The sequence below is a fragment of the Fringilla coelebs genome, assembly GCF_963513975.1.
Source record: "Fringilla coelebs genome assembly, chromosome: 7".
Classification (NCBI taxonomy): Eukaryota; Metazoa; Chordata; class Aves; order Passeriformes; family Fringillidae; genus Fringilla; species Fringilla coelebs.
Genome location: NC_140035.1, coordinates 16,292,801 through 16,319,204, shown reverse-complemented (window position 1 = coordinate 16,319,204; position 26,404 = coordinate 16,292,801). Strand labels below are relative to the sequence as shown.

The 26,404-nt window shown below is 39.3% G+C and overlaps 1 protein-coding gene across 1 annotated transcript in view; it reads left to right on the top strand.

Moving 5' to 3' along the window:
- The first annotated feature begins 8,162 nt into the window (after positions 1-8,162).
- The window catches only part of PLA2R1 (phospholipase A2 receptor 1), a 36,982-nt gene continuing 18,740 nt past the window's right edge, over positions 8,163-26,404 (top strand). The window contains exons 1-11 of the mRNA XM_084209723.1: positions 8,163-8,317; positions 11,293-11,676; positions 13,924-14,091; positions 15,192-15,365; positions 16,497-16,610; positions 17,259-17,402; positions 18,404-18,592; positions 19,918-20,075; positions 21,421-21,528; positions 23,152-23,264; positions 25,359-25,528. Of these exons, the coding sequence (XP_084065849.1) occupies positions 8,209-8,317; positions 11,293-11,676; positions 13,924-14,091; positions 15,192-15,365; positions 16,497-16,610; positions 17,259-17,402; positions 18,404-18,592; positions 19,918-20,075; positions 21,421-21,528; positions 23,152-23,264; positions 25,359-25,528 (1,831 nt within the window). The 5' untranslated portion in view covers positions 8,163-8,208. The remainder of the gene's footprint in view (positions 8,318-11,292; positions 11,677-13,923; positions 14,092-15,191; positions 15,366-16,496; positions 16,611-17,258; positions 17,403-18,403; positions 18,593-19,917; positions 20,076-21,420; positions 21,529-23,151; positions 23,265-25,358; positions 25,529-26,404) is intronic.

The window sequence follows — 26,404 nt, the reverse complement described above, 5'->3', positions numbered from 1 at the left end:
TACTGGCAGGAAATCCAAATCTAAACTTGTTTCTTCTCAGCTGATTATGTGATATTTGTTTACAAGTTGCAGTGGTATAACCATTCTGTTAGAGAATATATATCTTGTGTCGGGACAAATAAAGGTAACATATTAGTAGTAAGGGTTAGTAGAAATATTTTTTAAATGACCCTTTAATGTTACAGCCCCCGTCTTAAAAAAATGGCATCAAGAATAATTTTAATTTTGTCTCTAATACTGAGGATTCTAAATTATCATGTAAGCTTATCTTTTGTTAAATTCGATACATACAGTCAACTTTATACTACTTTGTTCTTACACACAATCCCATAAACTAGTGTTTAGGAATGTATTTGCACCCATCTGTTTGGTGGGTGGGTTTAAATTCAGAAAACATTTCAGTTTTTTTCATGAATGCAGTTTCAACTACTGAGGATTGAGTTTTCTCATATCACCTGTGTGACTGAATAGTTTCCCACCAGAAAAAAATGTAGTGATATTGCCTGTCTTCTGTAAATGTAAGTTATACAGAAACATTTCTTCTCTAACTCTTCTTTCTTGTTCTGTTTCTCTCTTTCTTTTCCTTGTTGTTCTTTGATGTTCTTCAAGAACCTAGGCCCTCGGACTATCTCAGGAAAGTTAAATCAAGCCAATCAATTCACTTGCAGTTGTTTTCTGCTCCAGACACAGACTGCTTTTTTTTTTTCTCTTTTAAATTCTAGTAATAAGGACACAGAGGAAAAGGTAAATATTTGGAAGAGATCCCAGTTGACACACTTTTAACCAGAGAATTAGCAGAACTCCATTTCACCGTTTACATCCTGTAAATGATTTGGGTGCTCACAATACACCTCACATGCTGGGCCATCACACAAAGTGGCTCAGGACCCCTTTTCATGCAGAAATGTTCATACAAAAGTTTTATTACCACACACAAAGACAATACTTTTTTGTTGATATGTCCGTAGTTGTGAGGTTCTTTCAATGCCCAGCAGCCAAACTGCTTATTCTTGTGCATAGTAACATATTCAATTCTTTTGGGGTGGGTTGTTTGGTTTTAGGTTTGGTTTGGCTTTTTTCCCCTCAAACTAAACAACAAAAAGATCTATGGATTTCACTTAATATTCATTTTCATTATGTTAATGAGGAATTTTAAATCTCCATTTTAGCTAATAACAAATGAATTGCAATTTTTAATTGTAATATGTTAGCACGCATAGCACTGGATAAAGAAAGTATAAAAGTAACTAACATGATGGCCTAGAAAAATTACAACATCGGACTACTTTAAGGTAACAATAATGAACTTTATTTTTTAATATCACTTTTCAGCTGCATTTTTTGCTACTCTGAAAGAGATGGTCAAAATGTACATATGAAGGTACTTAGAAATGAAGACTTAGAAATCGAAGGTACTTTGGCACTGTTACAAATGATCACATACATTCCCTAAAGTAAATGGGGAGTTTGATCTTGAAAAGTATTGATCTGAATATATTTGATCTGAAAAAGCTGATGTCCATTTTGTAATAAATATTTACCAAGTCTGTGTAACTTCAGTCTCCATATCCTCCACAATTTCTGGAATTGAGACTGGTATATTAGCTAGCTCTGACCCATGCCTGTTTTAGGGCCTGATCCAAAGCCTACTGGAGTCAATGGCTACAGATGTGGATCTAGTTTCAGTGAAACTATTAGTTTTGGTTTACAGAGATTGTTTTGTTTAAACAAACTGATTAATACTGTCTATTAGTGAATTAGAACCTATATACATATATCTGTGCAAAAAGAAATAGTATCAGATGCCTTTGAAAAGAAGGTGATGCTAGAACCACCAAAATTATAGCAGTGTGATGGAAATGATGCCTGTGATTAAACTGGAACAGATTCACATCTGTGTTCTGGTATTCCTGCACAGCTCACAGTGGAAACTGCACAGATAAAGGCTCACATCTGTGGTCCTTCCACCACTGGACTTCCACAGATGTCAGTTCAAGTTACACATGGGACCAAATCCTGTTTCCCTGGCACATGAATAAACTCATGGCATGCCAAGCTGGCCGCTGAATCTGCTCAGATTCCACTTGGGTGAGGGTTGCCTAAAGGTCTAGGGAAATCTGGATTTCACCCATGTAGGTTATCTGTTACTCTTTTATTTCTCACATAGAAGTAATCAAATAATAAACTTTTTCTGAAAGAAATTAAAATATTTTTATTACTTTTCAAGTAATAAAAATCTATACTGTTTATTAAATGCCTTTAAAGTTCTGTTTCTGAGATCTGATTTTGCTGCTTACTATTAGGGCTGAAAGCCTTTCTCCTGTAGGCTGCCCATTTCAATATTCCAACATATCTCAGCCTTCAAAAGTTAATAACAAAGTGGTGCTTGCATTTCATATCAGATGCTTGATGCTCTACATTCCCTGTTCCTCCAGAAGATCTCATTTCACAAACCTTCTCATCCTCTTCCTATCGCTTGTGTCTTCTGATCACCAGTAGAGACCTAATTTGTTTCGTTTACAGTCCAATTGCTCCTCCTAACAATCTCTCTCCAAACTATCAAAGATGTACAGGAGCCAGGCAGGATTATTTGCAGTTTCCCTGCTGTAATTGACTGTACTATAAATTTTCTGTGCACTTTCCAAGTTGTCAGGATGGAAATCATTCAAACAATTAAGAATTCATCAGAAGAGAGAAAATGGAAGCACTTGGTGAGGAAGGTTTCTGTTATTGAGGGATATCAACTCGACCCATACATATGAGCCATCCTTTAACAGCATTAATTTAGATCATAAATTTTGACTAAACTCCCTAGGTGTTCACCCTAGAAACAAGAGTGGTATTCATCCCTTTTTGTTAACTATATTATTTTCATCTTGTAGAATTTTTATCAAAGCTCATACTTTTCTCTTTTCCTCCACCAAGCTATAAGTGAGTTTGTGTGCGGTAAGTGTGATGAAAAAGTCTTTCTGCTGTTTTCACAAACACTGTTTTGACCTGAGGCTGGACCTTGAGATTGGCCAAAACATTTTTTAATAGTAATACTTCTATTCACTAATGAGTTAAATTGAAAACAAGAAAAATCATCAGCGATTTTACGGTATTTGTATCATACACCCTATAGAATAGTAATTTCAGTAATGTATGTTAAATGGATAATTTTTCATTTGATTATTAAAAGGTGCATGTTAATTTGCATTGTAAATGTCCAGATTGCATTCAAGTTTGTTTTGTAATGTAACTAGTGGGTAGTGAGTCTGGGATACAAGACTTGGGTGTCAAGTGCAATACTCTCCGTGCTTCATCTGCATTTACGTAGAAGTTCAAGTTCATTTTGCAGTGTGTATAACAGAGTTATTGCCCCCCAAAACTTATCACATATAATCTAAAAAGAGACAAATTTAACTTCATCTATTTGAAAGAAACCAGTAAATTATTCAACTTGTTTGTGTAAAAAGGAGTTATTTGATGTTGAATAAAGATTGTAAAATTGAATCATTTTATAATAAGGTTTTTTTTTGTTCATTCTTCATTTTCCATTTTAGCCTGTGTTGTTATCAGCGTTTTCACATGTTTTCACAAATCGTAGCAAATTTTTCATGCTTTGGCATACCTTAGAAATTATTTTCCTCCCCACTTTAAAAGACAGCACAGGAAATTTAATGTCTGGATTTTTTTTTCATTTGGGATCCTTTTACTTTTCAAGGAAATGACTTAATGGATGAATGTTGCAAGCAGCCTATTTCTGGAACACTGATTGATGACATATGTCATTTTTCTTTCTTTAGAACTAGATGATCTTTAAGTTCTCTACCAGCCCAAACCATTCTATGATTCTTTCCTACAGATTCCTAAATAGCACAAGTTACTTAAAGCTAAAGATCCACCCATTCTGTCAGGGTAACAGCAGCAATATCTTTTTGGAGATACACAGCAAAGTGCATATTTTCTCTTTAGTCCTTTCTTAAATGCTGGTTCATATATCTTCAGATATGAGACAGACTCTATATCCGGTTTACCAGAAAGTAAAATATTGAAGATAACAATAAAAAAAAATCTGTCTACTAATTTTTATTGAATATAAAGTAAGGTATCTAACAATAGGATTATTTCACTTGAGAAGAAATGGGTTAATTGAAGAGGCAAAGAGGCAAATTTCTTTGAGTTTCCCCAATATATTCTCTAGTGAACACAGTAAGTATTTTATATTAGCTGTGGGATTTTGGAGTCTAATTTTGGAGCATGTAAGCATGGCTGAGAAAACATGATCAGCTCTTGTGGGAAGGAGTGTACAAGGTGCAAAGGCACACCCTCTCTCAACCTGTGAAATCATGTCAGCACTGAGCAAACATTATGTCCTAGAATTTCTGCAAGCATATATATTTGTTCCAAGTGTTACACCCAGTCAAGTTTTTTTCCAGCTAGACTGATAGTACTTTGTTAGGGGTTGTTTGTTCTTCCTGAGTTGTTCAGAGTGTTGTACTAAATCTAGAGTGTAATACTAATAGCTTTATTTTGGGAGCACATTAGGCATTCTTTTGGTGGCAAATCTTTGCAAAAAACTGGTTTGTTCTTCTATTAATTTCACAGCAACAGTACTAACAAGAATGGCAAAAAAATGGCTGTGTTACATTGAAGGATGAATGACACAGCAGGTATGGTTTTGCCAAGGACCTCAAATGGAAAGGATAAGGTGAAGAAAGGCTTTGAGAAACAAAGAGGGATAGGCCAGAGGCAGCTCTGGCCCCACTAGCCATTTATGTTTTATTGCAAGTATTTAAATATTGGATTTTTTCCCTTAATGCCATATCAAATGAACTACATGAATATCTGCCTGCTATTGCATTCGATATAACTGCCAATCAACAGCCAGTCTGACACACTAGATTTAGAGTAAAAGTAAAATTTCTACCTATTACTAGATCAAATACTATAACAAGCTATTCTAGACTTGTGCCAAGTGAGTGTTTAATGGGGGAAGAGGGATGGAGGGCTTGGAAAGGTAAGGGTTCACCTGAGGATGGCTCATGTGGCACAGTAAGAGCCACATAGGAAGTAACTCTCTCCATTTCATGCCTGTGAAAGAGCAGCTGCTGTTTAGCAGAATTTAGAAGCATAAACTCATAGTAATGCTCTTGTCACCCTTTAAAGGAGTTTTTCACTTTAAAAAATAAGTTTCTAGCCTAAAGCTAACTGGCTAACAAATAAAACTAAGTCACATCTAGGGAAAAAACGCCACATTCTGACTAATGAACATAAAACTGGCAATTTACAACTGGGGATTTGACTTAACCTGAAACTGGCCAGTACAGGCTGTTCTGTAAGGTTGTGTTAACCAAGGTGAGCTGACAGGGACAGAAACTGCAGAGCCTGGTGGCTGCAGCAATTACCTGGGAGCATGAGAGACTGGAGTGGTGTGACAGAAACACACAGGTGGGGCTGCAGAAAGGAAAAAGGGTGTCACTGGTCATGGTTGGGATGTGTCAGAGGAGGTAGGGAAGGTGGGAGCAGTGCCTGTAGTGGCTATACCCAGTTCTAACATGACTGGAAGAGCTGATAAATGAGAGTAGTTTTGTGTCTGGGGTAAAAAGAAAAACTTACAAGGGAAAGGGAAGGTGAATCTACTTCTCAGCCTAGGGTTAGGGTTATGCCTGGGGTCAGGGTTATACCTAGGGTTAGGGTTCAGAAAGGCACAAAGCCCAGAGCTCCAAGCATACTGCAGCTACAAAAGGCCTGCCAAGGGGAATACAGGACTGCCAGAACGTGGCTCATCCCACAGCTCTCTACTCAGCACCAGCCTCAGCCCAAGCCTGCTGGGGAGTGGATTCAGGATGCCTAGGAACTGCCATTTTTCAGATCCAAATAAGATGTTGGATAATGCCTCCAAAAAAGATGGAATTATTGCTCACTGGGCACTGCAAATGCAAGGAATTTTGGGCCTTCTTTTTCTTCCTAGGTGTTCTCTGGTTTGTTATTCCCACTCTGGCTGATTCGGGACAAAATGAGACCTATCTTCAGACTCAAGATTATGAGCAGAAATTACTGTGTAAGGAGGTGCTGAACACATGGCACACTGGATCTGTGTGTGTACCTTACAAAAGCAATGGGTTTGTAAGCAAATTGAATGAGTGTGAATTTAATGATGGCTTTTATTTGTGTATGGAGGTCGTGAACATACACTGGATCCATATCTTTGTGTAGATCTCACACAGAAGGTGAAGTCTAAGAAAAGATAGGGAAAGGAATTAACATTTGTCTAGAGTACCTAAATAGCAAAGGCAGATCAGCTCAAACAAGTGCATATGTGTGTGTATGTATATATATATATACATATGTACATGTGTATGCACAAAAAAAGAAAGAGAATAGGCCATTAACAAAGAAATTAAGAAAAAATATTTACAGAAAATGGGTTCCAGACAGAAAATGAAATAAAGAAGCCAAATCAATACAGCAAATGCCTTAAAGAAGATCTTTAAACCAGAACTCCCCATCCCCAAAAGTTGGAAAATTATACCATTTAATGATCAAGGTATTATTAACTGCCATCAAGATTACTTCAGAAAATGTTGCCAATCTTGTTGGTTCTACAAGCCATTATGCCAACCAGAAATTCCTATAATTGTAAACGAATAAGTATACCTTAGCCATTAATAGCTAGGTCAATATAACTATAGCTGCACGAGAAAGGATTTACCAGTTTGGTGAGAACAAAATAGATTGACAGTAAAAATCTTTAGTCAAAGAGAAAGAAGTCAATAGCAAATAAAAATAGCAAGGAAAACCACTTTGAATTAATTAAGCTGCTAATTTGCATTTAACAAAATATTTACAAAAATACTTTGATAAGATAATTATTGGGAATACATAATTAGAATGTGATTACTTGAATCTTGCTGAAATCAGCAGAAAAATCCAGTTGAAGTGGGACTCCTTCCTCCAGTAGCCTCATTTTTGCTCTCTGGCACTATTATTTTTAACGGTTCTATCATGAGCAGAGCTGAATTTCTCAGTGTGACCCAGCAAGAGAGCCCTTTTCTGGAGCTCAGTACTCAAAGCAGTGGCCAGACAGTTCTGAAGAGATATAGACAGGTCTGAATAGCCAGATTTTCATAAAGGGCTCATTAACAAGTTTCTCTTCCAGAATCTGAACATTTCAGAAGGCTGCAGCTTTCCTGAGAAGAGGTACACCACAGCCCCCTGACAGTTACAGCCCTTCTGCCTTGCAAAGTCAGATCACTCGAGGCCAGCTTCTGCAGCAGTATTTCCTGCTGTTTTCTCTGTCACTTTTATCATTTGTTAAATGGGGAGAAACTCCTCCACTTATCTACTTCTTTCTAAGTGTTTCTTTTCTCTTGCTTCTCAAGTCCTTCTTCTACCAACCAACAGAAAGAAGTTTCCCCAAGCCCAGAGGCTTCTCTTTTCCATCCTTCTGTCATGATTGAAGTAGACATGGGGGAACAGTCTCAATTCCAGCACAGCATTTATTTTTTTTACACTTATGTACATGTTTATATACTGACTTGTCTGCTGTGCATAAAGAACACACCAGAAACATGATTTTTGCAGATTAAAAACAAACGGTCCTGCAGAGTCCCATAAAGCTACTCTATTTTTAACCAAGAGGTTCTGCTTTTGACTTTCTGCAAGACTGAAACTCAGCCCAAGGGGGGCAGCTCTTACAAATATTCGACTGAAGACAGAGATTAACAAAATGGAAGATGGCAATTCTTTTTCTCCATGCCAAAACATAAAATGACTTCGAGGTCAAAGCTAACCTAGCGAAAAACACAAGTGTCCGAGTGGGGTCTGGGGCAGTTCAGGTACAGAGCAGCGAACACGGGAGCGCGGAGTGTGCTGACGGTGGCCTCCCACCGCCAATGTCTCTATGTGTTTTCTGGTTCTTTTTAAGATAAAAGTACTTGGGGTACAGGCAAAAGAAAGCTGGTGTTTTCAGATGGAAAAGAAGGTCATTACAGAGTATTCTGTCCAGGTGAATCCACAGTTTTGAAGTAGGCAGACGGCCCGAGCTGCACGAGCGGCATTTCCCGGCGCGACCTTCCCGGAGCCCGCGGGCCGCCCCCCGGGGCCGCCCCTCCTTCGCCTCCGGGGTGGGATCGCCGCTCTGCCCTCCCCGGGGCCGGGCCGGCGGCTCCGCTCCCGGGGCTGAGCGGAGCGGGCGGCGGCGGCGGGCGCAGCGCCGGGGCGATGCCGGCGGTGCGGCTGCGGCTCCTGGCCGGCTGCCTCCTCTTCCTCCAGCTGCTGTGCGGCCGCGGCGCCGCCGCCCTCGGCCGGGACGCGGTGCCTTCCCTGCGGAGTGAGTGACGCCTCGGGGTGGCCCGGGGGTGGGGAGCGGAGCGGCGCGGCGGGCGGGGGCGGGCCCCGGGCACAGCCCTTCGCCCCGGGCGGTCCGAGCCCCGCCGCCGAGCGGGACCGCCGGGCTCCCGCGCCCCGCCGAGCCCCGCCGAGCCCCGCCGAGCCCCGGCGGCCTCCAGCGCTCCGGGACGAGGGCCCGGGGGCTGCCCCGCTGGCTCTGCTTCGCGTCCTCGCTGCTTCTTATTCCGCTGCCCATTGCGAGCCTCCGTGCACCCGGAGAGAATAGCCATAGTTTTATCCTCATTTCCAGTAAATCCCAGTTACTTTCTTTATTATAACGTAAGCAATTCTCTCTGCTTTTTTGGAGGGAAGGAAATGGGAGGTAAGGAGGAAGGAAATGAAGCTATCTTGTTCGCCTAGGTTTGTTACAGCCGTTTATTCCCGATTAGCTGTGTTGAGCCCTAGTAAACAGGAACTTGGAGGTGCTGGTCAGCAATTAGCTCTTCATCTGGGGCTGAACATCAGCTCCAGGCTTCACTTCTGTTTCTTGTCACCTTGTCCTTGTGTGGAGGGGCGTTGATGTAGAGAAGTGGATCTGTTCTAAAGACTTCCCTTCACCCATTCAGTTTCTAAAGCATAGATTATCTCCTTTCCTCTTGGAGTCCTCTGGGGCCACAGAGCTCCCTTGCAGCTCTTCAGCTGCAGGACTTTGGGCACAGACCTCTCCCTGACACCAGGAGCTTTGTAACAAAGCCCATCTGTGTGAGCAGCTGTAAAATGGATGGTGTAGCCTTGCACGCTTGGAAGAGGTGAGCCTGGAGGCATTCCCAGGCTTGGTGTTGCTCCAGTTGTCTCTGCCCCACTTAGAGCTGAGCTGGAGCTCATGGAGCTGTGACTGAGCCTGCCATCTCTCATGCCTTACTTCTGTGGTGAGCTGGCTCTTTCCTGGCACTTGGAAGGGGGCTCAAGAATTATGGTCTGGCTGTTCTTGGCACAAGTTGCCCAAAATGAAAAAGGGACGTTATTCCCAGAAATCATCCAGATGGGTTACTTGTGTACACTGGGAAAGAACCTTATCTTTTCTCAGCAGTCATTGCAACTCTCAAGGGCCTTACAGATAAAGGCTTTCAAAGGTTGAGAATCCTTCACCTTTGGGTTGTGGTCTTGCTCCCCCCACCCCAGGAAGGTGCTGTATGGGAGACAGCATGTGCTGTGGTTATAGATAAACTTTCTCAAACTCACAATCTATGTGTGGATCTGAGTATCCTGGAGAATTAACCTCATTAATCAGAGTTTACTAGTCCTAACTTCCCAGTTTTTAGTTACCTAGCAAACTAACAGTGTATTTTCTGCTCAGCAAAGATAAGACTGCTGTGGAAAAGACATACCCACTGTATGAGAGGCAGAAACTCTTTCTGGCCATGTAAATAGAGACACCTGTGTTGCCCATGAAGGACTGGGTTGGATAAGAAGGGTGAAACCAGTACAGACTGCAAAGCTTCACTGGTTTTCACCTGCTGCCAGTCAGAAGGGCTTGCTCCTGCTCCCTCAGACTGCCAGTCTCTACAGCCGTGGGGGAAGCAGCCACTGTTAGCAGCAGCACAATCTGCAGTGCCCCCTCTCTGTAAGTCATAATGTGTTCTATGCAGAACCTGTAACCAAAAACCTCTCCATAATCCATATCCTCTCTGTTCTGCTTCTTGCATGCATGTTGTATTGTTGAGCTGATCTCCTGTGTGCTTGTGAGACAGCACTGTCACGGTGCTGCTTGAAGCATCTCCCTTTTTAGGGCCACACCTAAGCTCTATGCACTAAACTCAGACATAGCATCTGAGTGGTCCTCTGCATCTCATATTTCCTTTGTGGGCTGTGTCAATTTGAGAGGGATTTTTAATTGTCATATTTAGTGCTTCAGTATGCTAGGTGTAGTGAATTGCAGAAACTTGAAAGTATGCAAGGCAGAAATTATTACTGTAAAATTTGAAGGCAAAATGGAGGTGCTGCTCAAGTTCTCAACACAATCTCCTGAGGCGTAAAATATCTCACATATAATGTGAACAGAACTTCTTGGGTTATTTACCATTGGATTTCTGAGTGAATCAAGTAGCTGAGCTGTTACAGGCTTACATTTTGCTGACTGCCAGTTCCTCAGCTACCCTCTTTTTTTTTTTTTTCAGTCTATATGATCAGTTAAACTTTTGCTCCCAAGACATTAAACAGCTAACTTTTTTTCACATACTTACAGCATGATGTCACATATTTCATTGAATTTCTGTTTGATTACAAGAAATCTGGGTTGTCAGGCTAGCCCCACAACATCTGCTCTTTTGGAGGGTAGTCACAGATGGCTGAACAATATGTATCAAATAGGAAAGGCATACTTTAACCCTTGGTCATCAGTTCTAGTGGTATAGATAAATCCTGCTATTCCTGTGTCCTGTGGACCATGCAACTTCTTTTCTTTCTTTCTCTGTAGTTGCAGAGTAAAGAATGAAATTTTTCAGTCTTAAGAATGAAATTTCAGTCTTAAAATATTTTGCTTTTACTTTAATTGCATTCTCCCATCTACATTAGGAATTATTTTACAGTATACAGCATGACATGTATTACTTAAAACTTTCCTCCACTACTGTGACCTTTACTCTGTCTTGGTGACCAGTGGCTTTTTTCTTCAAACATCAGTGCTGTTTTTGGGCACCTCTTGTTTTTCTTTGAGGTTATTTTTAGCTATCCAACTTGAGAAGTATTATCTGGTTTTATTTTTGTGAGCTTGCAAGTAGCCCACGTGTTTTGAAAAATCAGCTGGCAGTAAAATTAAACCAGTACTCCTCAGTTTTTTGGAGTGTCAGTTATTCTGATGGATATTTTCAGTTTCCTTCCTAAGTAGCTGCAATTAAAACATTTGCCTTTTAATAATATTTAATCAATTGCAGTATTCTACAGACTGAAGCTTGTTGTGTTTTCTTCCCCTTGCAGATAAAGGGATATTTATTATCCAGAGTGAAAACTCCAGCTTGTGCATTAAAGTGGACAGAGCTGGCCTTGTTCTGGAAGACTGCGGCCAGCTCTCGGAAGAGATGTTGTGGAAATGGGCATCCAACCGCCGTCTTTTCAACATAGGCAGCAGCACCTGTCTGGGGCTGAATGTCAGCAAACCAGAGCAGCCACTAGCTATGCTTGAATGTGATTCAACTCACTACTCATTGTGGTGGAACTGCGAGGGAAGAGCGTTAGTTGGTGTGTCAGAGTTCAAGTTAGCAGTTGAAAACAGTAAATATATTGTGGCCAAAAAAAAATCTGCTTCTCAATGGAAACAGTATATGTCCTATGATGAAGACCTTTGTGAACATCCATTTCAAGGTAAGAATAAAACTTTGTCATAGAAGTGTTAGATAGGAAAAGTTTCAGAAGTTCTTTTGGAGGAAGATCAGGTGCTTGTGATCCCTTCCAGTCTCTATTGCGGTTTGGGCCTCAAAGTTTGTGGGGTTTCTTATGGGCAGTAGTCGAGATGAGCATACCACACAATTGATATTCTTTTGTTAAAGTGACCCCCAAATCCACCAGTATCCTTGCAAATCAGGAAATGCTCATTTCAAATCACCTGTAAAATTGGAAGGGTTAGTAAGGATTTGCTGTTGCCTGTGCTGCAGCTTCCATTATCAGATAAACCTAAAGAGAGATAAGAAAGGATTTGGAGTTCCTGTCACTGAAAGTCAGTCTGGAACTGCAGTGTGCATGGACCAATGTCTGCCACGCTCTGCACCTGGACTCTGAACGTGCCAAACTTTGAAACAGAGATCAGAAGTTTGATAAATCCTGCTTTTCAGCTAGCAAAGGCATAGAAATGTACAGCAAGATCCAGGTCTGCAGACCTGAGCGGTTTTCTAGGATTAAGGACTGAGATAAACCCACTGACTTCAAACAGCAACAGACAGCCTGGACCTTTACCCCTTCCTCAGCATTTCTGGAAGAGGGAGAGGCCTGATGTTTGCACAGTGTCTCAGACTGAAGTTGTTGATTTTCCCCACTTGAACTGGGTGTTTGGGTTCCAGATCTGGTCTTGGTGGTTTCCCCTGTAGATGTAGCTCAGCCTCTGCCCTCACTAAACTCCTTCCTTGAGACTTGTGATAACTGGGAAAGTACTACAGTGCCCAACCGCTTTTTTAAAACCTAATGGAATTCATACTTAAGACCAGACAGAAAATATATAAATTTAAATAAAAATGTCCATGAAAAGTCATACGTATTTGCCATGTAGACACAGTGAGATGGAAGTAGACCTGGTTTAGCCCTATTACTGCAACATCTCAGAGAGGTGAGGAGAGGATCATCATTAGGCAGGTACTTCTAGCCTGGTTTTAGGACTAAAGTATTGAATTGTGTTGGCAAAATCTCTTTCAGGTTCTGTTTTCCACCTTCTACCACAGTGCAGACACCTTCTCATGCACATGCAAAGGCAAGCCAGCTGTTAGTCCACCAAGCAAGGGGTGTGAGGGATAGCTACCTTCACAACAACAACAAAAAATTAAAATATATATAACTGTGGAAGAGGTCTGTAGCAATTGAATTTGGTTTCTTGCCAGGACTGAGATAATCCCTCTGTAGCTGGCAGCATGGTGGCAGGCAGACAGAAAAGCAATCCTGATTTATTTTTTGACCTGTTCCTTGTATTTTCTGTTCATTCACATCGGAAGGGGGTTTACAATGTGTAAACTTCTCTTTTATATGTGCCATTAACTCTAGAAACCCCTGGGAACCTGGCAGTATGTATTGATTCTGTAGTTGAAGGACTTTGGTCTTAAAGCTATCAATGTGAAATCTTTGATAAACAATTTCATTCAAAGAGTGATTGTGGTTCTTTGACCTTTTTTAGAAGCTCTGAGGTTTAGGAGACACTCACTGAGGTAAAGTTTTTACAGCTTTCAGTTGCACTGGATTATCTCAATATTTTGGTCCTCAAAGTACAATAGGAAAATATTTAAATATTTTGTAAGGCATTGATTGTGGCAACAGATGCATGGAGCATCAATTCTTTATCTATGTTATTATTCTCCACAGGATAAATACTTATTTTTAAAAGTCTATTTACTATTCCTTTGTCTTGTACATTTCCTTTCCCAAAGAATGACAAAGAAAGTGGAAAACACATTAGAAATCCACCTTAAAAAGAGTAGGGGAAGCAGGGGAATAATGCTAAATTATTCTTCTGTCATAGACTAATAAATAGGTAGAACTTGCATCTGAGTTTGTACTGATTTAACTAATTGTTGTTTTATGTGGTTGTTCTGAAATGTAGATGCAGACTTTGGGTTAATTGATCAGATTTTGGGGGTTGTGGTTTTGTTTGGGATTTTTTTTGTTAATGGACTAAGTTACAAGAAATTGCCTCAGTGACAAATTTCATAAGTTATTATTTCCACATTCTATTTACTGAAATGATGCTGCTCACACTTGTAATGCTGTTATCAATTATAAATGAAAATTTAGGTGTCACTTTAGACATTTTATTTTTATCCCTGCTGCTAAATACAGGAATACTGACATATGAGGGCAAAAAAATTTTTATGGTCTGCATTCTTTTAATCTCTGTTTGGTTTTTTTTTCCAGAAACATACACCTTGCTTGGAAATTCTTTTGGTTTCCCATGTGTTTTTCCATTTAAATATAACAACAAGTGGTATTATGAGTGTACCAGAGATGGAAAGGAATCCGAGTGGTGTGCCACAACAACTCACTATGATCAAGATGAAAAATGGGGGTTTTGCCCAAATGCAGGTAAGATGTTGCTTGTCTTCTCTCTCCCCCCTCCAAGAGTTTGCTCTGTATTAGTAATACTAGGGCACAGTCTGGTTTTGGATTAGAAGGGAATGTTAGAAGGGAATGTCTTTTTAGAAAGCACAAAGGAAGATCTTTAGCAAATCTGTTGTAGTTTAGCTTCACCTTTGAGACTCAAAGTCCTCATCACAACAGCAAAACCAGCAGCAGGACCTTATTCTGTGCAGCCCACTGACCTTACCCTGCAGCCAAAGCCCTCTGTCCTAGTGACACACAGGCAGCTTGTGTGGAGCACATAACCCAAGGGCTGCTCTGGCAGAGTCACCTTTGCTTTGGACTGCCCTGTATCTGGCACATTCCTTTTCTTTTGTGCACTGCTTGGATATATCTTGGGCCTAAAATGCTAGAAAGCAATAGCCTTAAAAATACTTGCTGTTGAAAAGTTTTTGGGGGTATAATCTTTGTGAATATTTCAGCTTCTTGTGTAAGTAAGCAAAATGTGTAAGTTCTTGTGTAAGTAAGTGTCTTCTATCAGTAGAAGTGGTTTGGAAAAGCCTTTCCTGCTCAAGCTACATTTCAGATCTCTGTTCCAAAGCATCTTAAAAACAGCTGTAAATGTTTCTTTGTAGTGAGTACTTCTGGGCAGCCATTAAAATAGATAGTATTTGTAGCCTTGCTTATCCTTTTTAATTAAAGTTTTATTTTCTTGAGTACAAGGTCCAAGGAGATCCAGTGAGTGTTGCCGCAAGTTGAGCGAGGAGTTCGCTGTTTGAATATTTCAACGTTCAGCTTTAGAAACAAATGATTAGCCAGAATAAATTAAAATGTAGTTGTGTTGGCTTCAAGAGAGTTGTGAAAATCGCCACCAGCTGCAGATCAGCAGCTGAGTGCCGTATCAACCATATGAAATTTGGAGCAACATTTTATTTCATTAGTGCCCTCTTTCCCTGTTTGTGTTAACAAAGTAACAGAGAAGGCACTCATAATCGTGCTTCCTTTGGGGGATGCTGCTGTCATTAATTAATTAAATTGTTCGAGGTGTTGTGTTTCTGATTGGTTTGGAGTCTTGGGCAGCTGGTGACAAATCTGTTTCTGAGCAGAGAGTGGCTGTGACATCTTTTGGAAGAAGAACCCCACGACACACATCTGCTACCAGTTCAACCTGGCGTCCGTGCTGAGCTGGCGTGAGGCTCGGGCTGCCTGTCAGCTGCAGGGAGGGGACCTGCTCAGTGTCACCAGCCCCGAGGAGCAGGACTACATAACTAACTTAAGCAGTGAGTAGACATTGCTCTGGGGACCTTGTAGGAAACCTGTAGTTAGATTTCCTCCTTACCTGTGCAAAGGGATAAGCTTTGGACCCTGTGTGATGTCTCTCCCATTCCCATTGCTGCTTGTGGGGCTTTGTCATGGGACACATCTCAGCAGAGCTGTTTGAAAGAGCAAGGATGAAGTTAAGTCCCCGCCTTAATAAACTGAAGTGCAGAAGTGGTGGTGTTACGTGGGGGTGTCATTTTCTCAGTTCTCTCTCCCCACAGAGATTCCCACTCAGCAGCTGTGCTAAGGGAGTGTGTTTGTTTACTTTGGAGAATTATACATGTGTTTACCTTCTCTGCAGTCTACCTTGGTGTCCCTATCTCCTGCTGAGATTTTCTTGTAAGCTGTACTTCACTAAAAGGGTATGATAGGAACATTTCTGCAGGCTTAAAGTCAATGTCCTGTATGGAAAAAATGCCAGCTGTATAAATGCATGTTACTCCTTCTGTAATTAGCAATTTGCTTTTCCCCTTGGAGCAAATCTCTCAAACAAATTGTGCAGAGCCTTCTGAAAGCAAGGATTTCATGGGTGTTTTAGTGTGAGCGGAGAAAATCAAGTGGAGGAATGGGTGGTGGAGCTCTGATGCAAAGCTTGCCTCAGATTTCTTGTTCATTACTTCCCACTATTGCTGGTTTTCAATTGAAGGATATAAGCTAGCAGGAAGTTTTAAAAATATTTCATTGGCTTTTTGATATGCCTGTAAAGGTTTCTGAAAGTTGTTTGGTTTATGAAAAGCTGAAACAGGCTAGTGTTTATGTAAACAGGCTAGCATTTATGTAGCTGCTTGTTCTAGATTTAACTTCTAATGTCAGCAACAACTTGTGCAGGAAGGGTTTGCAGAATGAGTGGCTTTTGAAGGATTTCACGTTTCTGAGTTTATTCCTTTTCATCTCTGTGCTGATTAACAAAGTAAGGTACTTTTTCTATGGACAGAAAAAAAAAGCCAACCAGCCTGAACTTTCTGGAGAGTGCTTTGAAGTTTTGTTTTATTCCAATTGTAACAAGTCAGGACAGCAGGTCTATGCCTGTAGATATTTTAAAGCTTGGGGTAAGCATGCAGTCTTACTTTGTTTATTTTTTTCTGTTTCAGGGCAGTTGAATTCCACAGACATGATGCTGTGGATGGGCCTGAATCGCCTGGATGAAGACGCTGGCTGGCAGTGGTCAGATGGAGCACCACTAATGTTTGTGAACTGGAGAGCAAGTACTTGATGTTCCTCTTGCATATGTTATAGCAGCTTAATTATATGCTCTCTATAACTGCAGCTTGATACAGCACTGCTGTTCCTACAGCTATGTTTGAAAGTTGAATTAAGTGCATGTGTGCACTTTTTTTTGGTAGAAATATTTATTCATATTCACAAACCGAAAGCCTTTCTAAGGATATAACATCAAGTGAGATGTATCTCTTCAAAGCATTAATTAAAAAAAAGGTCTAGTCCTTTCGTACTTTTAGAGATGTTCCTTATTACATATTTTAAAACTGTAGCTACTTTCATGGAGGAAAGGAGTTTCAATTTGTTTATGTTAACAAGCTGTAATTACCATTCACACATTAACATGAGTTTTGTGACTTGGTTTGCTACATTTTGAAGCCTGTCCACCAACAATTACAGACACTCAAGCTTGTTTCAGCCTCTCATCTGAGAGCAGCAGCCAAGGATGCATTGCCACACGTGTAATTCATGACAAATGTTCAACTGTACATAGTACTAGCATAATATTACTAGAAGTTTGGGTATGCAGGGATGCTTATACATTAATTCAAGAAGTTGCAGAGAACCTTACAGCACATTTTTCAACTAAGAACCGATTTTTTGTAATTTTGTGCTTTTCAAAAATGTGTTTGCAGATGTGTCTGATACCCGTTATAAAGAAAATCATTGTGCAGTGATTAATCCAAGATTGAAGTATGGCTGGAACAGTTATCTGTGTGAATCTGGGCTGCCTTTTGTATGCAAAAAATATTTAAATAAGACAGAGCACGAAACACTGGGTAAGTGTGTCAATGTTACTGTATCCTATTTGTAGGGGTGCAAGGAGAGCAGGAGAAGCCACCTGACTATAAAGTCAGCAGAACAGAGGTGCAGCTGCAGTAAATGTGTGGGTTTGCTAGTTTAGGTTGAATGCAATTTACTTTAAATGATGTAATAACACTTTGTTCTGTTTAAATTGTCTTTGAAAACAAAGCACTCTGTTGAGAGTCTTAGAACAAACAATTTTAATACAAACAGCATTTACTTGATTCCTTACACCATCAGAATGCTCGTTCTCTTTTATATTACAATAAGAACCACACTAGGAGTTGCAAAATAGGTTTTCAGTGTGAGTGGAATTAACCAGTAGCACGCAGAAAAAAAAGCTGTATAAATGTAGCACAAAATTTGCAGGGGTTTTTATGATGTGCTGTACTTTTGATATGCCAAAAAATTGTTATATGTATACTTCAAGTGTTTATACAATGAGTATAGGATGTATAGAATGACTCTGTTCTGTGAGAAAGTTAAAAACAGAATTTAGTTTATTCTAACATAAATTTTTGGTTTTATAAGAGCTACTTACATAAAATTTTGGTTATATATGAGCTACTTACATGGGTTCAGCTCCTTCCTAATAACTTAAAGAAAGTTTAGCAGCTTAAGGTAGTAAGGAAAGACTATTCAAACTTTTTGTAGGTAATGCATCTGAAAAAAACTTTATCTGTTTTTGAAAGAGGTTCAGAGGTAATAAGGGAGATAAACTGTGTTTTGAACTGAATTAGTGTTTGCCACTAGTCCAGCAGCCCAAATGGTTCAGTCATCAAATAAAGTGGAAGAAATTTCAGTTTGCTTGGTAGGTGATGATCCGTAGAGCAGGTGTTTTGGCCTCCTTAAGTCATCTTGGAAAACTCTGTTTTCAGCATTTTAAGGTTAAAAAAAATCTCTGAATGTGTTATGAACATAGCATAAGCTTGGCAATTCTGTCTAATGTATATGAACTTGGTGTGCTCATTTCAAGATACATGGCAGTACCGTGCCACTCGTTGTGATGCTGGCTGGTACCCACACAATCGCAACTGCTACAGACTGCACAAAGAGCAGAAGAGCTGGAACGATGCTTCTCTCTCATGCCAAAGTGAAAACAGCAGGCTCATTAGTGTATCCTCCATGGCAGATGAAGAGCTGCTCCTTAACTTGCTTGAAAGTGGTGAGTTTGGGGAGTTTAAGTGTGCAGGTGTTTCTTGAAGTGTTTTGTGGTGCTCTTTTGTGCAGCTCTTTAACGTGTTACCATCCAAGCACTCTATTATGTGGCACACCCAAATGATGTTTGCAAAAAGAGAAATCACGTTGCATGCCCATTCTAGGAGTCTTAAAAATGCACAGTCACCTTTTCCAATAACTATTCTTAAAATAAAGATACAACTCCACGAAGCACAGTGAGGCCATAGTAAACATGCTAGCTTTTGTCCTTTCCTGTTCTTGCCTGGTTCCGTGCAAACTATTGCAAAGTATTCAGTCATCAACCTTATACTAGAGCTGTGCTTAGAAGCAAAACCAATCCAGTGTATCTTTGGCTTGCAAGCTGGCCTGATCCACACTCCACATGCTGTTACCATGAGGCCAGAGTCCCCTTTGATGTCAGCAGGGCATATCAAAGCTGGTTCACATTGTCCTGAGAGGTAGCACAATCACACGAGGAACTTAACGAACAAAAGCTCTTTGATGCAGCAATGCCAATACTTTTGTTGTCAAAACAGGAGCAAAGTGAATATTTTCTGCCTGCCACTGTGCTGGCAGAGCTGCACAGTTTGGTTTTGAGTTTTTCTCACAGAGCTGGGGCAGAGTGTCATGTGGAGATTAGGAGATTAACCTCCATCATCTTCCTCACCTCTTTTAAGACCCTCCATAGATAACAAATACCATTATTTGCAGGGATGCTGTAATGGTAGATGTAATTGTTCTCAGTTTGAGTTTAGCTTCAATCTTCTGCTTCTCTCCAGCCTGTTCAGGCTTCTCTTCAGGAGAAGGGTTTACATGCCTGAAAGCCTGAGTGCTTTTTCTCCTGTAGAAGCTGGTAAAATAGGACTTTACATCAAAATGCAAGCCTTGTCTCTCCTTTATTTGTCAGATACTAGCTACAACTCTGCTGTCACTGGACCCTATAACTCTCAGAGAATCCTAAAGCTGAGTGTGCCATGGAAAATTATATGAAGAAGTATTTCACTCCCATGTCAGTTTTTCTTCCCCATACACCTCAAGAGAGTGCATATGCTCTTAATTCATATTTTTTAGGATTTTAAAGCATATTATCATGTATGTTAATTCTATTTTTTTAATGATTTAGCTTTCAAGAGCAGTAGAACATAGTCTCACCTGTAAGGTTCCTAAAGTTTATACAGCTTTTATTTTTCCTAAAAGAGGGACAGTCCTATAAAAATCCCTTGAATAACTTTAAATGGTGGTGTCATGTTAGAGGAAAAACAGGCTTTATCACTTCACCATTAAAATCTGAACTCACTTATTCTTTTACAGAAAATGTAACAGAGACATGGATTGGATTATGCAGTAATAACACCCCTGTTGTTTTTGAGTGGTCAGATAGCACCCCAGTAAAATTCTCTAACTGGCACAGACAAGAACCTAACACCTTTCAAAGAACAGGAAAACTCTGTGTTTTGGCACAAGGACCTGTAAGTTTTCTTTCTAAAAGAATTAGGCACTTTTATTTTAGCTCATTATAATTTTATTTCTTGCTGTGCATACTTTTTTAAACCATGACCTGAAGTATGACTTTGTTTTTGATTACTAATGTATTCATGTTATGATAAATGCAGTGCAGCCTTTAGAAAGCAATGCATTCTGCAGTACTGATCCACAGAAAATTAATCACAGATTTTGAGCTTATGTTCAATAAAAAGTACTACCTATGTCAAGCCTGGCAAATGGAAGAGAACAAATATGAGTGGGTATTTTGATAAAGTAATTTAAAATCCAAGTAGTGTGTATCATAATTTGTGGTGCATAAGTTCTGGTCTTGAAAGTTTCAAATTTATGTTTTGAAAAACTGTCAGCTGTGCCTGTATAATCTTTCTGTAAATAGCTCTACATTTTATGGAGTGTCTTTAAAACAATAGTCTGGGTCTACATGAAAGTATAGAAGTTGACAGCAGGAGATTGACACCAGATCAGTCAGGGGTTGTAAAATAACACTGTCCTGTCTTTTTGGTATTCATGGCACTGTCAATTCTTTTGTGATGTGGTCATGCATTTACTTTACTTTTGCAATTAACAGTACTTAAACTCACTAATACGTTACTTGCATAAGCAGCACTATAATTTAATTTTTTTTTTTGCAAAATATGTTTTGTCTGAGTGTGAAAACTGTATCAAGAGTTTCTGTTGTCCCTGCAGTAGTAGGTGTAAGTTACAGTGTTTAACTCGGGAAAACTAACACAATTACAATGACTGGGAAAAGTCTGTTCCTACTGGAAGCAGAAAATAGGACTTTGGAACAAGGGGGGGTTTAGATTCCAAAGTCATATTTTACTCAGTTTGCAAGTGTAGACAAATAAATGAAAATGTAAAATACAAAGGAAAAGTAGGCTTGAGATAAAATTTTTCAAGCATTGTTTTTAATGTATGTCCAGTATGTACAGATGTGTGAAAATTATATGATACAAAGTTTGTAATATCTTGAGTAAGGACTGTTGAAATATAGAGAATAATCTTAAAAAGAACTGTGATAGCTAGAAAGAAAATAGCTCTGGCATGGCCATGGTGTTAGTTAATTAAGATGCTTTACATTATGAAGACTGAGTCAAAGAGACAAACCCATTTCTATGATTGATTTGGGATGTCCTGCTGACAGTGTTGGTAAAAATAAATGGACCATCTAGGGATGAGTAAATAGAGTGAGAAAAATTACCTTTTTTTAAGTGAAGAGTAAAAAGAGGAAGCGAGAGTGTGATCTAATGTTTGTATAGATATGCATGAGAATATGGGTATATGTGGAATATACTCTCTTTTATTCCTTAGGAGGGACATTGGAGGATTAAAAAATGTGAAGACAAATCTTTCTATATCTGCAAAAAAGCAGGGGAATTTAATAGTGTCTCTCCCGAACTGGAATCAAATTGTCCAGAGGTAAGTGGGTTTTTGGTTGCTTTAGAACTATATTAATGACATAGAATTATATAGCTAACCTCTAAATACAGCTACAGAACATATGGATGCAAATAGATAATTTCAGTTTTTCATCCTAAAGACATGCATGTTTTGCTTGGAAAAATCACATTGTTTGCTTTAAAATATGTAAACTAAATTTTAATGTAAGTTTAAAAGCCTTCACAAGATGCCTTTCATGGCTTGTTGTTTCATCAGTGATTGTGACCCAAGTTCCTATTTCTTTCTAGATCAAAAGTGAAGCCCTTTTGTCACCATCTGTGCAAATAATGGCTGTTATATGATGCCTCGCCCCACACATGGTTTTCATACATTGAAATGGAATGTCAGGGTGAAAACCTACCAGTTTCATTGACACAGAGGGTGAACTCTTCCACTTGTACATTTGTTTTCAAACACAAATGGGAAGGAGCACAGCTATCTAACTAGGAGATTGTATCATATTTTCAGGCATTTAGGCTCTGTGTTCTGGTAGTAAAAGGAAGTGTGTTAAAGTATGACTTAGTTTGCCATCAGTTCCTTTTCACAGTGTGGAAAGAGGAAACTTGTTGAATTTCTGTTATATTCAAAACTGTGGAGGAAAAAAATCTCTTTTCTAAGCAGCTTTATTATTTAGCTAATTGTCTTCCTTTTTAAAATTTCCTGTCTTGTATCTTGGGAAGTGAAGAAACACAGCCAGTTCAGTTGAATTTTAAGAAGGCTGAAACAGAACTGTTTGGAGAAAGATGCAGTCTTTTGCCAGATGTAGTGTCCAGATCCAGAGTTCTTGTCATACCATTGTGGGCATTACTGCTTGATTCCAGCTTAACATTTCCAAAAGTTTTGGGTGACTGCATTTATTTCATTTGGACCAATGTATTTTGTCAGCCAAGAATTTTATGTGTTGTTAGCATAAGAAAAGTTTGTCACAGTCCTGACTGGGTGAAAAATGTGCAGAGCATCAAGGTTTTCTTGACAAGCTGTAGTCAGCAGTTTGACAGCACTTCAACTTCTTCTCAATCCTGTGCCCCTCAGGATTGAGTCTCAAGGCATTGAGCTGCTGGTCATAAGTATTTTGACCCACTCTGGCAACTTCTGCTTGGGATAAATTTCTGCTTCTTAGGGTTTCACCCCCTGTAAAAACATTTGCTGAACCCTCTTAGCGTCCCTTGGCTTTGATCCTTTTCTTTCTGATGTGAAAGAAGTTACATTCAGTTAATCAAAAGCCTAAGAGAGTGTATTATCTCTTTATCTTCTTGCTTATTTAAAACAGTTAGTCATAAATCCAGGCAGGATTGCTGCATGAACTCACATCAGCAGAACTTCCACCAGTCCAGGTGGTGTCTTTTGGACATCCAGGGGTGAATGAAGTGAAAGATAATAATGAGATGAGAAGAGAAGAGATGAGGCAGGCTGACCATGGACACACTGTTCTGGCTCATCTGATATCCACATTTTCAGTGACCTTGAGGGTAACTGCTCTTCAACCATGGTAGGAAAGAAAAGATTACAGGAATGCCAGGGATCACCAGACAAAAGAGGACAAAGTTTTTAACAACTATACAATAATTAATAATCTATAAAATGATGTTCATTTCTTTTAAGGGATGGGAAAGACATGGTGGATATTGTTACAAAATCGACAGTACCCCTCGAAGTTTTGAACATGCTTCCAGTGGTTATTTCTGCCCATCTGCACTTGTATCAGTAACCAACAGGTAGTTAATCCTATTAGACAGCGTGGAGATACCTCTAACAAGAGCTATTCTAACTTTATAAAGCGTTGCATGGCAAAACATATTACCATTGTGAAATAATATTTGCTTGAAAGGTGAGCCTAATTACTAACATCATCTAAACTCAAAGGGTGCTTTGCCTTACTTTTTAATTGAAAATAAATTTAGTAAAAAGCAATTGTTAGGCTAATAAACACTTCTAGCAACGTGCACACTTGGGCATGCAGAAATCTAAAGAAAATGCTTTATGCACAGGGCTGTGTAACATCTTTAAGAAACTTTATTGGTGTACTTGGAAGGTGTACTGAAAAATGAAAATATACTTATTTTTATAGAAAAAAATATAAATATAAAATTTCAATCCAAATCAATTAATGTTTTATAAATATTTCTATTTATTTATTCATTTTTTGTGATTTCTCTGCAAATAGGGTAAGAGAGTAAATGTTTGAAAGTATTTGTCGCTGTTTTCCCATGCCTTGTTCTTATTTGCCTCTATTCCAGCTTTAGCAAGAGCTTTCTCCTCTGTAGATGTCCAGATGCTTGGGTTTTCTCTGCTCTCTTTGTTATTTACCCTTTATGTTGGTTTTCCATTGAGGTTTGACATACTAATAGATAAATTACATCAATACTTTAACTGTTGCATATTTCTTGTTTTAAAAAAAACCCTAAATAGCTAAAAAAACCCCCCAAACCCCAAAAATACAAGGAGGAAACATCTGCTCCCTTTAGACCAGGGGAAGTAACCCTCAGCAATCAGATAAATAGTAAGTAGGTATTTTAGGAAATCCCTGGCTACCCTACATAAGGATTTACATCAGTGGGGATTTGCTCTGCCCATTGGTTTCAGGATTGTGCACAGGGTGTGCAGCACTGAGCTGCAGTGTGACAAAGGTCCTTTCAGGAATAAGGGACAAATTCTTGCAGCTGAGCATTGGCAGCTCAAATGTGGCAGGGAGCTGAGGGCATGCTGCACATCACTAGAATAATGTCTTCTGTCTTTTTCTGCTTTTTTAATTTTATTTTTTCATTTCTCGGCGTAGCCGTCACTAATTACGATGGTATTTCCCAGTTCCAGTTAGCAGCAGTAGCAAGGAGTAGCAAAAGCATGTTAGTTTAGTGATTTTGTTAAATTACTGCTGGGGTTTGTTGCTCTGGAGTGAAAACTGCAAAAATTTTTCAGTTACTGATTTTAAAATGTTCATTTGATAGTAAATTGTAGAGGAAGGAGGGTAGACAGAAAAAAAGGACATGCAGAGGAAATTAAAAGCAAATATGAGTTCTGAGTCCCTCACAGTGTTACAGATACTCTAACACTGGTCACAGTGTTACATTCAGTTTTTTCATCAATTTAGCCATTATTTTCAGAGTTTATGAAACCAGAAAGTCGAATGAGTTTTTATCAAACTGTAAAGCATCTTTGCTATTTAATTTTCATTGTCAGCTGATTAAATGTGCTCATAAACTGAAATGTTCTTGTATAATCCTGTACCAATTATATCAGAACTAATTGCATTTAAGTGAAAATTGGACTTTTATGCACAGCAGTTATAACTTGAAAAAAGGTGTATATGTCTCACATAACTTTAGTGGAGAAATCAAAGAAGAAAAAAGTGATTCTTTGTAGTCAGTTCAGCTGGTGCTTTGGGTCCTTCAGATCTGGTTTCTTAGTGCTGGTTTGTGTATCTGCTGGTTTCAGTAGGACGCTTCTGTGCAGAGATTTTTCTTCTCTTTCTTCTGGAGCCTTTTCAGACCCCACTAACATTTTTCCTTCATACCTGGAGTTTCTTGTTTTAATTTGAGCATCATTAATACATTCTGTCTTTACATCTTGCAATTCAAGCACTGAGGTTATAAGATCTGATTCTTGTGTTTCTTTTATGTGCTCAAGTGCTGAAAAAATAGGGATACAGACTTATACCTCAAGTTCCCCCCAGCATTCTGTAAAGAAAATTAAGTACATCTGCTATATTTCTTTCTTCTGAGAAAATTTAAATAATGTCATGAGAGCTACTCACTGAAATATCAATTTACCTATTTTATTCTAAAAACCTTTATTTTGATTATTTTATCAAGGTTTGAGCAAGCTTTTATCAACAGCATGATCCGCAGCATGGCAGAATCTGAGAGAACTTATTTTTGGATAGGATTGCAAGACCTTAACAACACAGGAGAATACTTTTGGCTCAGTACAGCAGGCAGGAATCACTCAGTGAGCTACACAAACTGGAACAAGTACCAGCCACGTGAGTAGCATGCTGGTGAAAAATGCAATGGCTGGGAAATGGAAACTGGGGAGGGTGCTCTGTTCTCCACAGCACCAGGGGCTTAGCAGGGACTGAAGAGCCCCAGTCCTTTCCTCCCTGCCTGGCCAAGAGGACAGAGAGATAAATTTACATCTGCTGTTGGTTCCACAACCTGAAGTTGCCCACAGTTGGGCCCTCCTTACAGACACAGCTGATCCCTAAAATGCATTTTTCATACAATCCTTCGTGAACTGTTATACATTTGTTGCATACGTAATATTTTTTAAAGAACGTCAAAAACCAAACTTGATGCTTTCCATACATTTCTTCATGAGCTTTTCAAGGGCTTCCTGAGCCCAGCAGAAGATCCTAGAAAAGTAATGAATTTTATTCAGTAACAGTCACAGTTTGAGATTTACATTCTATATGAAAAATAGGCCAGAGGTTGCCAGAAACATTTCTGTGACTAACAGTGTGGAGGTTTCTTCTTCTTCCCCTTTAGCTTGATCTTGCTTGTTTCATAGTAATTCTTAGGAAAATATTCCAAGGAAACAAACGTGAAAATATTAAACAGTTGTTCAACCTTTGAAACATTAACCACTAAGCAATACCTGAAAGTAGAGACATATTTATAAAGATAATCCATTTCAATAATGGCTCTCTGATTTGGACTCTTTACATTTATTGCTTTACTATTGCATTTTGCGAAAGCAATGTTTTCAATTGCACTTCTTGTGCATTCTGTGAGAGGAACTGTTTGCCCTGGTTCATTTTACAAGCTCAAGCCAGCCACGAGAGGCTTATAAATTGGCTGCTGACCAAAGAATTTGCTAATTTTGTAAGTTCAATAAACTTTTATCCAGAAACCCATGTCAA